This window comes from Cetorhinus maximus, chromosome 5 (assembly GCF_964194155.1).
Source record: "Cetorhinus maximus chromosome 5, sCetMax3.hap1.1, whole genome shotgun sequence".
Classification (NCBI taxonomy): Eukaryota; Metazoa; Chordata; class Chondrichthyes; order Lamniformes; family Cetorhinidae; genus Cetorhinus; species Cetorhinus maximus.
Genome location: NC_135883.1, coordinates 164,435,211 through 164,450,519, shown reverse-complemented (window position 1 = coordinate 164,450,519; position 15,309 = coordinate 164,435,211). Strand labels below are relative to the sequence as shown.

The following is a 15,309-nucleotide window of genomic DNA, read 5'->3' as shown; positions in this document are numbered from 1 at the left end:
ATACTCTATTCCTTTAGCAATAAATGCCAAAATTCCATTTGCCTTCCTTATTACCTGCTGTACCTGCATACTAGCTTTCAGCGATTCATGCACAAGGACACCCAGATCCCTCTGCACTGAAGCATTCTGAAGTTTCTCTCCATTTAAATAATAAGCCGCCCTTTTATTCTTCCAACCAAAATGGATAACCTCACACTTATCCACATTAAACTCCATCTGCCAAATTTTGGCCCATTCACCTAACCTGTCCATATCCATTTGTAATTTTCTTATTTCTTCATTCTTCAAGGAGGGAAACAAAGAGAGACTCGGAGAGGAGTGAGGTAGCAGTCCTCTGATTAAGTACTGGACAGAAGCATTAAATTGTGAAGTAAGGAAAGGACGGGTAAACAGTTACTCAAGCAGTGTCAGCCATGGCTTAGGTGCTAGTACTTTGGTCTCGGGGTCCCAGGGTGGTGGGCTCAAGGCTGATGCCAGGACTTATGTGTAACAATTAAGGCTGTCACTCCAGTGCAGTGCTGGAGGTGCTATACTTTGGATAAGACATTTATTTATGGCCCACATGTGGGAGCTTTCTGTGTGTAAATTGGCTACTACATTTCCGACATTACAACAGTGACTCCGTTTCGAAAGTACTTTGTTGTCTGTAAAGTATTTTGAGATGTCCGGTGGTTGTGAAGCGTGCAAATCCTTCTTTTCTTTCGATAAGGCCTGTGGAGAGAGGAGAGATAGGAAGCGATGGGGAAGGGGTCGGGATCAGGTGTGATGTTAAAACAGGTTTGATAATGAGGATATAGCTAAAGCCTGCAGATGCTGAGGTCAATGCTCCCAGCAGAGGGTGACGGAGAAAGATGAGCTGTAAATCAGGAAATGGAAGGGAGGGAGGAACTCAGGAAAATTAGAATCACCAGACAAGTGGTACTGAGTAAATTGTTGGGGCTGTGGGCTGACAAGTGCCCGGGTCCTGATGAACTTCATCGTAGGGTCTTGAAGGAAGTGGCTCATGAGATAATTGATGCCTTGGTTTTAATTTTCCAAAATTCCCTAGATTCGGGGAAAGTTTCATTAGATTGCAAAATAGAGAATGTAATTCCTTTATGCAAAAAGGGAGGGAGACAGAAAGCAGGAAACCACAGGCTAGTTAGCTCAAAATCTGTTATAGGGAAAATGTTAGAAGCTATTGTTAAAGATGTTATAGCAGATTCAAGGCAATCAGGCAGAGTCAACATGGTTTTGTGAAAGGGAAATCATGTTTAACCAATTTATTGGAGTTCTTTGAAGGAGTAACAAACATGTGCTGTGGATAAAGGGGAACCGGTGGATGTACTGTACTTAGATTTCCAGAAGGCATTTGATAAAGTGCCACACCAAAGGTTATTGCAGAAAATAAAAGCTCGTGGTGTAGGGGGTAACGTCTCAGTATGGATAGAAGATTGGCTAGCTAACAGGAAATGGAGAGTAGGCATAAATGGGTCATTTTCTGGTTGGCAGGATGTTACTTGAATGAAGGGACTGAAGGTATGGTTGCTAAATTGCTGATGACACAAAGATAGGTAGGAAAGTAAGTTGTGAAGAGGAAGTTACAAAGGGATATAGATAGGTTAAGTGAGTGGGCAAAGATCTGGCAAATGGAGTATAATGTGGGAAAATATGAAATTGTCCATTTTGGCAGGAAGAATAAAAAAAGGAGCATATTATCTAAATGATGAGAGATTGCAGAGCATACTAGTGAATGAATCACAAAAGGCTAGCATGAAACTCTTTCGAGTTATCAACAGTCACAGATTGCAACTCTTTCGAGTACAATCACAGTTCTTGGTTTCCAGGAGTGGGACATGAACCCACAACCCTCTGATTCAAAGGCGAGGGTGCTATGAACTGAGCCACAGCTGACACCTCCAAGGCTAGTATGAAGGTGCAGCAAGTAATTAGGAAAGCTAATAGAATATTATCATTTATTGATTACAAAAGTTGGGAGGTTATGCTTCAGTTATGCAGGGCATTGGTGAGACCACATTTGGAATACTATGTACAGTGCTGGTCTTTTTATTTCAGGAAGGATGTAAATGCATTGGAAGCAGTTCAGAGTAGGTTTAACAGACTAATACCAGGAATGGGCAGGTTGTCTTATGAGGAAAGGTTGGACAGGTTAGGCTTGTATCCGCTGGAGTTTAGAAGAGTAAGAGGTGACTTGATTGAAACATATATGATCCTGAGGGACTTGACAGGGTGGATGTGGAGAGGATGTTTCCTCTTGTGGGAGAATCTAGAACTAGGGGGGTCACTGTTTAAAAATAAGGGGTCACCCTTTTAAGACAGAGATGAGGAGAGATTTTTCCACTCAGATAGTTGTGAGTCTTTGGAACTCTCTTCCTCAAAAGGTGGTGGAAGCAGAGTCTTTGGATATTTTTAAGGCAGAGCTAGATAGATTCTTGATTAACAAGGGGGTGATAGGTTATCGGGGATAGACAGGAACACAAACATACGAATTTGGATCAGGAGTAGGCCACTCGGCCCCTCGAGCCTGCTCCACAGTGGAGATGTGGAGTTGTGGTCACAATCAGATTAGCCATGATCTCATTGAATGGCGGAGCAGGTTCGAGGGGCCGAGTGGCCTACTCCTGTTCCTAATTCATATGTTCGGATGCTGTCGTTGAAACAGAAGCAAAATCTTGCAGATGTTGGAAATCGGAAATAAAAACAGAAAATGCTGGAAACACTCAACAGGGGTCAGGCAGCATCTGTGGAGAGAGGAAGATTTGACCGAGTTTCAGGTCTGTGCCCTGTCAGCTGAATGGGATGTCAGCAGCTTTTAAACAAGGCTGGGGGTTGGCAGGCAGGCTGGGAGTAAAGAATAAAGATGACAGATCTGTGATAGGGCGGAGGAGAGGGGCGATTAAATCATATTATTATTCTGGGACTTCCAGCTGATTCAATCACTTGTCAAATAAGCAGATTCAGCCCGGCCAGTAATTTGGGAATAGTTAATATTTAACATTAACTGGAAGTATCTTGACGCAGTTCAGTGTTACAGCCTCACAGAACTTAATAAATCACCATTGCCAAGGCACTGAGCCAAGGACTTGAGGGGACAGCAGTTCTGCTCACTGGGTTTGGTCAATAAATTCCACTGCATTTTAATGAATACACTTTAGGGATAGCGAAGTCTTTGTCCATGCAATTAATCGCAGGTACTGATTTGCGCTCTCTCTCTTTAAACATGCCAGCATTTCTGTGCAAGCTAGCGCAGATAGACAGCCATTCACAAGCCAGGACTGTCCATCCGGTAACACTACTGGCTGCCTGGCTGGAGGATTGAGCTCGGAGCTCGGCACCGATTCATATTCCGGGAAGCACTGGAAAATCAGAAGCATCGTGGAGCGGGCACTCTGTCCAGCCAGTCCGACTTCGTTTCGGGGTCATCGCCTGCAAGAATGCCCTTGCATTTCTATAGCGCCTTTCACCACCTCAGGACAACCCAAAGGTCTTTACATCCAATGGCGAGCTGGAGTCACGGCTGGAGGAAACATGGTAGCCAATTGGAGCTCAGCAAACTCCCATCAACAGCAATGTGGCAAATGAGCAGGTTCGGTGAGGGAGGTTGTTGATCATTGGCCATGAAAGAGTTCTTCAAAATAGCAACGTTAGATCTTTTACCTTCCCCTGAGAGGGCAGACGGAGCCTCGGTTTAACACCTCAGCAAAAAAGAAAAGCACTTCTGGCAGTGCAGCAACCCTTTGGTACTGCACTGGAATGTCCATCTAGACTAGAGTGAGGCTTGAACATACAACCTTCCAACTCAAAAATCAAACATGTTGGCAACTGAGTCGAGCTGGCACTGGGACCTTGCTGCCGCAGGGCAAAGTGAAATTCGGATGGTGGTGTGTGGGGGTGGGGAGAGGTGACCAGGGGTTTAGCTTTCATTACACTGGAGGGCATTGTACATACAGAGGCTGCAGGGGGAGGCAGGGAAGTGTCATTTTGAACAGAGTGAAAATTCAAGTTTCTGCCTCACTCATCACGTCCCCAGTGCTGAGGTCAGGAATTTGACAGGGCCGTGCTGAGGGGGACGGAACTGACAGGCCTTCAGCCTGATGGTGCTTCACCTCAAACTGCCTTCACACGGCCTGTGTTAGTGAGTTATTAACACATTCTCAGTAATGCTCTCGGTCAGGTGAAAGATTAAACCTCCACGTTAACCTGTTGTGCTGTCACTTCCAGTTCTTTTCCACCTTCCATTCTCCATTTTTGTTTGCATGAGAGATTATCAGATTCTCCTTGACCAAGTTCCCTCCCAAAGTATCAGTCCTGACACGGTGGGAGATGTGTGGGTGTGGGTGGGGGGGGGACGTGATGGGGAACGATGCTGGAGGTGGGGCGTTGTTGGGGGATTGGCGGGTGGGGGTGGGAGATAAGGACCTTTCCCCCCCCCACCCCCCCACCCCAGAACCTTACGGAAAATGTTGCAGCTCGGTGGTTTACCAGGTTACCTCAGATATCAGAGCTGTCAGAGAGCTCATTAGATCTGTACGAGGAATAAAGGAAAGCGGCAGCTTCTTGTCTCTGGCTGACAGACTCTGCCAACGTGCAAAAGCGGCTGCCTGATTTTCTGAATGAGTCATTACCGGGGAGGTGAGCTGCAGCAATTAGGCTTTAAACATCAAGGAGGGATCAGCTCAGAGTTTCCGATTCAGCACACACCTCCTCACTGTTACTTCAATCTCAGCCCTGGAGTTTCTGACTGGCGTATGACAGAATCTGCTGGGATGAAAATTTGAACAAAAGTTCTCAACAGAATAAATTGGGGATTGGTTTGGACCCTGGTCCCTTTGCTCCGGCCTGACAGGATACTGTCTGTCTAAGAATATTGTGTCAGTCAACAAGGTGTTCGTGGTGGTTCAGTGGGTAGCACTCTTGCCTCAGAGTCAGAAAGTTGTGGATTCAAGTCCTGCTGCTCCAGAGACTTGAGCACAAAATCGAGGCTGACACTCCCAGTGTGGTGCTGAGGGAGTGCTGCACTGTCAGAGCTGTCATCGTTTGGATGAGATATTAAACCAATCTGCCGTCTCAGTTAAATGGAAAGGATCTCATGGTGTTATTTTGAAGAGAGAGGGAATTCTCTCTGGGATCCTGGCCAATATTTGTCCCTCACTGAAAAGCAACAGATTATCTGGTCGTTATCATATTCCTGGGATCTTGCTGTGTGAAAAAAGGCTGCTGCATTTCTTACATTACAACGGCGACTACACTTCATTCATATGAACATGGACTGAGAAGCAGGGGTAGGCCATTCGGCCCTTCAAACCTACTCCGCCTTTTAATAAGATCCTGGCTGATCTGGCCATGGTCTGCACTCCTATTTCCTGCCTGTTCCCTATATCCCTTGAATCCCCTTGTCTATTAAAAGTCTGTCTAACTCAGCCTTGAATAAATTCAATGTCCCAGCCTCCACTGCTCTCTGGGGAAGGGAATTCCACAGACTAACAACTCTGAGAGAAAAAAATTCTCTTCATCTCCATCTTAAAAGGGAGACCTTTATTCTGAAACTGTGTCCGCTGGTTCTAGTCTCTCCCACAAGAGGAATAAGGTCACCTCTCATTCTTCTAAACTCCAATGGGTATAGGCCCAACCTGCTCAACCTTTCCTCACAAGATAACCCCTTTATCCCAGGAATGAGTCATGTGAACCTTCTCTGAACTGCTTCTAATGTAATTTTATCTTTTTTCAACTAAGGAGACCAAAGCTGCAACAAAACTTTCCTACTTTTATATTCCATTCCCTTTTTAAATAAATGCCAACATTTCATTTGCCTTCCTAACCACTTGCTGTACCTGCATACTAACTTTTTGTGATTCGTGTACCAGGACACCCAGGTCCCCCTGTATCACCGAGTTCTGTGGTCTCTGTATTTAAATAGTATGCTGCTTTTCTACTCTTCCCACCAAAATGGGCAAGTTCACATTTTCCCACAATATACTCCATCTATCAAATTTTTGCCCACTCACTTAACCTGTCTATATCTCTTTGCAGACTCTACCTCCATTGACAATTTACTTTCCAGCTATATCTGTGTCATCAGCAAATTATGCTACCATACATTCAGTCCCTTCATTGACATAGATTGTAAAGAGTTGAGGCCCCAGCTCTGATCCCTGTGGGGGAAGATGGTGGGATAGTGGCAGTGCTCACTCTATGAGTAATTCCAGCAGCCCAGGCTAATGCCCTGGTGACATGAGTTCAGATCCCATGGTAGCTGGTGGAACTTAAATCCAATTAGTAAATCTGGAATTGAAAGCTAGTCTCAGTAATGGTGACCATGAAGCTATTGTTGATGGTTATAAAAACTCACCTGGTTCACTAATACCCTTTAGGGAAGGAAATCTGCTGTCCTTACCTGGTCTGGCCCACATGTAACTCCAGACCCACAGCAATTGGTTGACTCATAATTGTCCTCTGAAATTGCCAAGTAAGCCACTCAGTTGTTCAAGGGCAATTAGGGATGGGCAACAAATGTTGGCCTTGCCAGTGACACCCATACATCCCAGGCAAGGATAAACAAAAATAAAACTCCACTAGTTACAGCTTGTGAACCTAAAAAAGACCCATTTGTCCTGACTCTCTGCTTCCTCTTAACCAATACTTTATCCATGCTAATGGATACACCTACACAATGTAATCTTATCTTGTGCAGTAACCTTTGAGGTGGCACCTTATCAAATGCCTTTTGGAAATCCAAGTACAGCACGTCTACAGGTTCCCCTTTATCCACCTTGAATGTTACTTCATCAAAAAACTCTAATAAATTAGTTAAACATCATTTTCACAAACCTATGTTGACTCAGCCTGATCATATCAGAATTTTCTAAGTATCCTGCTATAACCTCCTTAATAATGGTTTCTAGCAATTATCCTATGACAGATGTTAGTCTAACTAGCCTGTAGTTTTCTGCTTTCTGCTTTCTTGAATAAAGGTGTTACATTACATTAGATATTTTCCAATCCGCTGGGCCCCTTCCAGAATCTAAGGAATTTTGGACCAAAACTGCACACAATATTCCAGGTGTGGTCTCACCAAGGCCCTGTATAATTGCAGCAAGACATCCCTGCTCCTGTACTCAAATCCTCTCACTATGAAGGCCAACATACCATTTGCCTTCTTTACCGCCTGCTGCACCTGCATGCATACCTTCAGTGACACCCAGGTCTCATTGCACATTCCCCTCTCTCAATTTATAGCCATTCAGATAATAATCTGCCTTCCTGTTTTTGCTACCAAAATGGATAACCTCACATTTATCCACATTATACTGCATCTGCCATGCATTTGCCCACTCACTCAGCTTGTCCAAATCACACTGAAGCATCTCTGCATCCTCCTCACAGCTCACCCTCCCACCCAGCTTTATGTCATCTGCAAATTTGGAGATATTACATTTAACTCCCTCATCTAAATTATTTATATATATTGTGAATAACTGAGGTCCCAGCACCAATCCCTGCGGTACCCCACTAGTCACTGCCTGCCATTCGGAAAAAGACCCGTTTATTCCTACTCTTTGTTTCCTGTCTGCCAACCAGTTTTCTATCCATCTCAATACACTACCCCCAATCCCATACGCTTTAATTTTACACACCAATATCTTATGTGGGACTTTGTCGAAAGCCTCCTGAAAGTCCAAATAAACCACATCCACTGGCTCCCCCTCATCAACTCTACTGGTTACATCCTCGAAAAATTCCAGTAGATTTGTCGAGCAGGATTTCCCTTTCATAAATCCATGCTGACTCTGTCCGATTCTGCCACTGCCAACCAGCGGAGAGTTTTACCCCTGATTCCCATTGACTCCAGTTTTGTTAGGGCTCCTTGATGCCACACTCGGTCAAATGTGGCCTTGATGTCAAGGGCAGCCACTCTCACCTCACCTCAGGAGCTCAGCTCTTTTATCCATGTTTGAACCAAGGCTGTAATGAGCTCAGGAACTAAGTAGCCCTGGCGGAACCCAAACTGGGCGTCAGTGAGCAGGTTATTGCTAAGCAAGTGCCACTTGATAGCACTGTTGATGACTTCCATTACTTTACTGATAATGGAGAGTAGACTGGTCAGGTTGGATTTGTCCTGCTTTTTGTGTACAGGACATACCTGGGCAATTTTCCATATTGCCGGGTAGATGCCAGTGTTGTAGCTGTACTGGAACAGCTTGGCTAGGGACGCGGCAAGTTCTGGAGCACAAGTCTTCAGTACTATTGCTGGAATATTGTCAGAGCCCATAGCCTTTGCAGTATCCAGTGCCTACAGACTTTTCTTGATATCCCATGGAGTGAATAGAATTGGCTGAAGACTGGCATCTGTGATGCTGGGGACCTCCAGAGGAAGCCAAGATGAATCATCCACTCGGCACTTCTGGCTGAAGATTATAGCAAATGCTTCAGCCTTATCTTTTGCACTGATGTGCTGGGCTCCTCCATCATTGAGGATGGGAGTATATGTGTAGCCCCCTCCTCCAGCGAGATGTTTAATTGTCCACCACCTTTCATGGCTAGAAGTGGCAGGACTACACAGCTTTCATCTGATCCTTTGGTTGTGGAATCGCTTAGCTCTGTCTATCACTTGCTGCTTATGCTGTTTGGCACGCAAGTAGTCCTGTGTTATAGCTTCACCAGGTCAACACCTCATTTTTAGGTATGCCTGGTGCTGCTCCTGGTATGTCCTCCTGCACTCTTCATTGAACCAGGGTTGATCCCCTGGCTTGATGGTAATGGTAGAGGGTTGGATATGCTGGGCCATGAGATTATAGATTGTGTTCGAGTACAATTCTGCTGCTGCTGATGGACAACAGTGCCTCATGGGCGCCCAGCCTCGAGTTGCTAGATCTGTTCGAAATCTATCCTATTTAACACGGTGGTAGTGCCTCACAACATGATGGAGGGTATCCTCAATGTGAAGGTGGGACTTTGTCTCCACAATGACTGTGTGATGGTCATTCCTACAGATACTGTCATGGACAGATGCATCTCTGACAGGTAGATTGGTGAAGATGATGTCAAGTGTGTTTTTCCCTCTTATTGGTTCCCTCACCACCTGCCGCAGACCCAGTCTCGCAGCCATGTCCTTTAGGACTTGTCTGTGGTGGTGGTACCGAGCCACTTCTGGAGATGGACATTGAAGTCTTCCCCCGAGAGTACATTATGTGCCCTTGCCACCCTCAGTGCTTCTTCCAAGTGATGTTCAACATGGAGGGACACTGATTCATCAGCTGAGGGAGGGCGGTACGTGGTAATCAGCAGGAGGTTTCCTTGCCCACGTTTGACCTGATGGCATGAGACTTCATGGGGTCCGGAGTCGATGTTGAGGACTCCCAGGGCAACTCCCTCCTGACTGTATACCACTGTGCTGCCACCTCCACTGGGCCTGTCCTGCTGGTGGGACAGGACATACCCAGGGATGGTGATGGTGGTGTCTGGGACATTATCTGTAAGGTATGATTCTGTGAGTAAGACTATGTCAGGCTGATGCTTGATTAGTCTGTGGGACAACTATTGCTATTTTGGCACAAGCTCCCTAATGTTAGTAAGGAGGACTCTGCAGGGTCGATAGGGCTTAACTGTAAAGGATCCCGTGGCACTATTTTGAAGAAGAGACGGGGTGTTCTCTCTGGGATCCTGGCCAATATTTATCCCTTAGCGAAAGCGACAGCCTTGCCAGCGCTGCCTCTGGTCCAAGAATGGATAAAGAAATGGCTGAAACCTGGGGTCATCTAGTCTGAATGTCCACCAGCACCAGACTCGCCCCTTCCCCCTTTACTGGTCTAAGCCTCTAGTTCACATAATATTTACAACACAGGAACAGGCCATTCAGCCCAACTCGTCCATGCCAGTGTTTAAATTCAACAAGCACTTTCTCTGGCCTTTCTTCATCTAACCCTATTAGCATGTCCTTCTATTCCCTTCTCTAGATCTCTGAAGGCGGAGGGGCTGTTAGTGGGGTGATGAAAAAGGCATATGGGACACTTGCCTTTATCAATTGAGGCATAGATTACAAAAGTAGGGAGGTCATGTTGGAGTTGTACAGAACCTTGGTGAGGCCACAGCTGGAGTACTGTGTGCAGTTCTGGTCACCACATTATAGGAAGGATGTGATTGTACTGGAGGGGGTGCAGAGGAGATTCACCAGGATGTTGCCTGGGATGAAACATTTAAGTTATGAAGAGAGGTTGGATAGACTTGGGTTGTTTTTGTTGGAGCAGAGAAGATTGAGGGGCGACCTGATTGAGGTGTACAAGATTATGAGGGGCATGGACAGGGTGGATAGGGAGCAGCTGTGCCCCTTAGTTGAATGGTCAGTCACAAGGGGGCATAGGATCAAGGTGAGGGGCAGGAGGTTTAGGGGGGATGTGAGGAAAAACTTTTTTACCCAGAGGGCGGTGACGGTCTGGAATGCGCTGCCTGGGAGGGTGGTGGAGGTGGGTTGCCTCACATCCTTTAAAAAGAACCTGGATGAGCACTTGGCACGTCATAACATTCAAGGCTATGGCCCAAGTGCTGGTAAATGGGATTAGGTAGGTAGGTCAGGTGTTTCTCACGTGTCGGTGCAGACTCGATGGGCCGAAGGGCCTCTTCTGCACTGTGTGATTCTGTGATTCTCCCTCCTGTGTTAATCCTGCTTTTGCGAGCGGGAGCTCTGAAGGTTGTGTGGCTCCCTCTCTCGTGCCAGGGTTAAGGGCATCTCCCCACAGCTGGAGACAAACTAGGAGTGGGAGGGTCCACATATGAACAAACAACATAGGTAGAGCCAGGAATGATGTTCTGCTGAAACAGTTTGAGGAGTTAGGGTCCAAATTAAAAGTGGAACTTCAAAAGGTAATCATTTCTGGATTGTTACCTGAGCTATGCGTCAATTGGCATAGGGCATTAACTGTGTGGCTGAAAGAGTGGTGTGGGAAGAAGGGCAAGCCTCTCCCAACAATTACCCGTTAAATCTGAGGAGGAAACAGTATGACACGTTGCATACCAGAAATAGAGGGTAACCTAGGGACTAAAAAGAGTGAGGAAATTAATGTAATTAATATCAGCAAAGAAAAAGTATTGGTAGAACTTAAAGAACCAAAATTTGACAAATCCCCAGGACTTGACAGGCTAAATCCTTGGGTTCTAAAAGAGGTTCCGCCCAATGTCATCCCGCGTCATTTTATGCATTGGTGAGCGGGCACTGCCCGCATTCGCCGATGGTAAAATCCTGCCCACTGTGTGCAATTTTGGTCTCCATATTTAAAGAAGGATACACTTGCATTGGAGACAGTACAGCGAAGGTTCATTAGATTGGTCCCTATGAGGAGAGGCTAAGTAAATTGGGTTTATATTCTCTGGAGTTTAGAAGAAGGAGAGGCGATCTCAGTGAAACATTAAAAATTCTGAAGGGTCTTGGTGGGGTAGATAGTGAGAGATTGTTTCCCCAGGCTGGGGAATCTAGAGCATGGGGACACAGTCTCAGGATAAGGGGCCGATCATTTAGGACTGAGATGAGGAGAAATTTCTTCAATCAAAGGGTTGTGAAGCGCTGGAATTCTCTACCCGGAGATTTGTGGTTACTTTATCGTTGAATACATTGAGGGATGGATAGACAAATTTTTGGTCTCTCAGGGAATTAAGGGATATGGAGAGCGGGCAGGAAAGGGGAGTTGAAGCTCAAGATCAGCCATGGCCGAAGAGGTGTATGGTCTACACCTGCTCCTATTTCTCTGCTTCTTGTATCCCCCTTAAAGGCAACTACACCATAGTGTGTTTGAGGAACCATGCGGGATTACTGAAGTGCCTGAGTTTCCTACTGTCACAGATGAGACAAGACAAGGAGAAGCCAATGTGAAGTACATACCTGTAATGTCTGGTGTCCCTGATCCCCCGATTGCTGGGAACCCTGCCACTCTCTCGGTGGTTGAAGGCATAAAGCTTGTAAGGGTCTTCACCGGCTTTCCAACGCTTAGCATCGAGGTATCTCCTCTCATCAAAAGCATCGAACTGCTCGTTGGAGTCCTCCAGCACGTCCTGAGCAGGGAAATCAGATCATTCTGGGTTATGTTAGTGTAGGAGTGGTTATGTTACTGGGCTAGCAATCCACTTATAATGTTAATTCAAATCCCGATGTGGCAGGGTGAGAAACTGTAATCAATTTATTAAAAATGTGGAAGTAAAAAGCTGGTAGCAGTAAAAGTGACCACAAATTGGGAGTCCCTCTTCAGAACTTGCACTGATCGCCACAGTATGTAGCCTCTGGACTATGGGGGCTTCCAGTGATGCAGAGGAGCCCGCTATTGATATGTAAGGGAACAAAGCTTCCCTTAACCCAACAATCACAAGACTTTCATGGTCTGATTCTTTATACATCAGTGTTAAAAATGGTTTTGAAGAATAATTTGATATTGACAGCATATTTAAGGTAGTAAGCAACCTAATTACTCCTTATATACCCATCTTCAACTTATTAAAATAAGTAATAAAAAGGGTAGGAAAGGGTAATGTAACAGATGTAATATATTTTAATTTCCAAAAGGCCTTTGTAAGCTACCGCATAGTAAACTCATCACTAAGGACAGAACGTGTGGAGTCAGGGTACAAGAAGCTAAATGGATATCAAGCTGGCTACAAGAGAGGAAACAGAATTGTGGTTAAAGGCGGTTACTCAGACTGGCAAAAGGTAGGTAGTGCTATTCTAGAAGGATGAGTGCTGCTTGTTTACCATTCACATAAACAATTTATACTTTGGAATTGGCATGGACTCACCCAATGTTGTGGTCTGGTTAATACAGAGGCAAGGCTGTGACAAAATAGAGATTATGAAAGGGTTTGTTGGGTTGAAATAGAGAAGAGGTTTCTGCTTGTCAGGCACTCCAGGGGCAGTAAACATAGGCAGTTTCTAATGTACCCAACAGGGTAATGAGGGGAAACATCTTTACTCAGAGGGTGGTTAGAATGTGTAATTCATCACCACTGGGAGTAGTTAAGGTGAATAACATGGATACATTTGAGGAAGCTAGATAAACACATGAGGGAGAAAGCAATAGAAGTTGATGGGTTTAGCTGGAGTAGGAGGAGGCTAGTATGGAGCATTAATACTGCCATAGTCCTAATGGGCTGAATGGCCTGTTTCTGTGCTGTAACTATTATGTGTACACAGTAAACCTTTCTACTAATTGAAGAGAAATAGATTATAGCACTGGCTTGTAACTCGTACTGGCTCATGTCACAGCCCACAGGGAAAGGAACTCGCAGCCGCTTGATAAAACCAGTAGAGATGGGAAAGGGAGAGCCCCACGTCATCCATCAGACCCAATCCATCCACAGATCAACTACAATCCGCCCATCATTCATTTCATCCTCTGATCCTTAAACAATATCCCAGAAAACTCCCACAAATCACCACACTTCCAAAATTGAGCCAAGATCAGCTGTTTTCCCTGACCCAAGAAATATGGGAGTTACAGTGTTTCGTCAGGTCAATATTTACCCCCTGTAGCCGTCCTGCTGATGTCCCCGTCCCATCAATGCACAGAGCTCATAGAGCACAGAGGGGGGTGGTTAGGTGGGTCAGTGAGGAACAGCAAACACACAACCGTCAGTAACATTCACCGATAATCAGCATTCACCGATACACCGCCATTCACAGATTCATCACCATTCACCAGTGCTCTACCATTCAGCAACACATCACTAATATATCACCATTCACCAATACATCACCATTCACCAATACATCACCATTCACCGAAACATCATCATTCACCAGTACATCACCAGTCACCAGTACATCACTATTCACCCGTACATCACCATTCACCAGTACATCACCATTCACCAATACCTCACCATTCACCAATACCTCACCAATCACCAATACATCACCATCCGCCCGTACATCACCATTCACCGACACATCACCATTCATCAATACATCACCATTCACCGGCACATCACCATTCACCCATATGTCACCATTCACCAGTGCATCACCATTCACCAATACATCACCATTCACCAATACATCACCATTCTCCAGTACATCACCATTCTCCAGTACATCACCATTCACCAACACATCACCATTCACCAATGCATCACCATTCACCGATACATCACCATTCACCAACACATCACCATTCACCAACACATCACCATTCACCAGTACATCACCATTCACCAGTACATCACCATTCAGCAGTACATCACCATTCACCAATACATCACCATTCTCCAGTATATCACCATTCACCAATACATCACCATTCACCAATACATCACCGTTCTCCAGTACATCACCATTCTCCAGTACATCACCATTCACCAACACATCACCATTCACCAATGCATCACCATTCACCGATACATCACCATTCACCAACACATCACCATTCACCAACACATCACCATTCACCAGTACATCACCATTCACCAGTACATCACCATTCACCGACACATCACCATTCACCAATGCATCACCATTCACCGATACATCACCATTCACCAGTACATCACTATTCACCAGTACATCACCATTCACCGACACATCACCATTCACCAGTGCATCACCATTCACCGACACATCACCATTCACCAGTACATCACCATTCACCGACACATCACCATTCACCGATACATCACCATTCACCGACACATCACCATTCACCGACACATCACCATTCACCGATACATCACCATTTACCGACACATCACCATTCACCGACACATCACCATTCACCAGTACATCACCATTCTCCAGTACATCACCATTCACCAACACATCACCATTCACCAACACATCACCATTCATCAGTGCATTACCATTCATGAGCAGGTGTGATGGCGTAGTGGTATTGTTGGTGGATTATTAATCCAGAGCCCTAGGGTAATGCTGTGGGGATCCAGGTTAAAATTCCTGTCACAGCAGATGATGGAATTTGAATTCAATAACAATCTGTAATTAAAAGTCTGACGATGACTATGAAACCATTGTCGATTGTTGTCAAAACCCATCTGGTTCACTAATGCCCTTTAGGGAAAGAAATATGTTGTTCTTACCTGGTCTGGCCTACATGTGACTCCAGACCCACAGCAATGTGGTTGACTCTTAAATATCCTCTGAACAAGGGCAATTAGGGTTGGGCAATAAATGCTGGCCTAGCCAGTGATGCCCACATCCCATGAATAAAAAAATAACCACCATTCAGAAATACATCACCATTCAGTGGATCATTATATTATTGATCTAGTTAACCCCTCTTGAATAACCTAGTATTATCTTTTGTTCCTTTTGAACCAAGG

At 45.3% G+C, this 15,309-nt stretch overlaps 1 protein-coding gene across 1 annotated transcript in view; it reads right to left on the bottom strand.

The window, feature by feature from the left end:
• The window catches only part of galnt14 (UDP-N-acetyl-alpha-D-galactosamine:polypeptide N-acetylgalactosaminyltransferase 14 (GalNAc-T14)), a gene marked incomplete at its 5' end in the record, with an annotated part of 107,798 nt that extends 95,750 nt beyond the window's left edge, over positions 1–12,048 (bottom strand). The window contains one exon of the mRNA XM_078542877.1: positions 11,870–12,048. Within this exon, the coding sequence (XP_078399003.1) occupies positions 11,870–12,048 (179 nt within the window). The remainder of the gene's footprint in view (positions 1–11,869) is intronic.
• Positions 12,049–15,309: the final 3,261 nt, after the last annotated feature.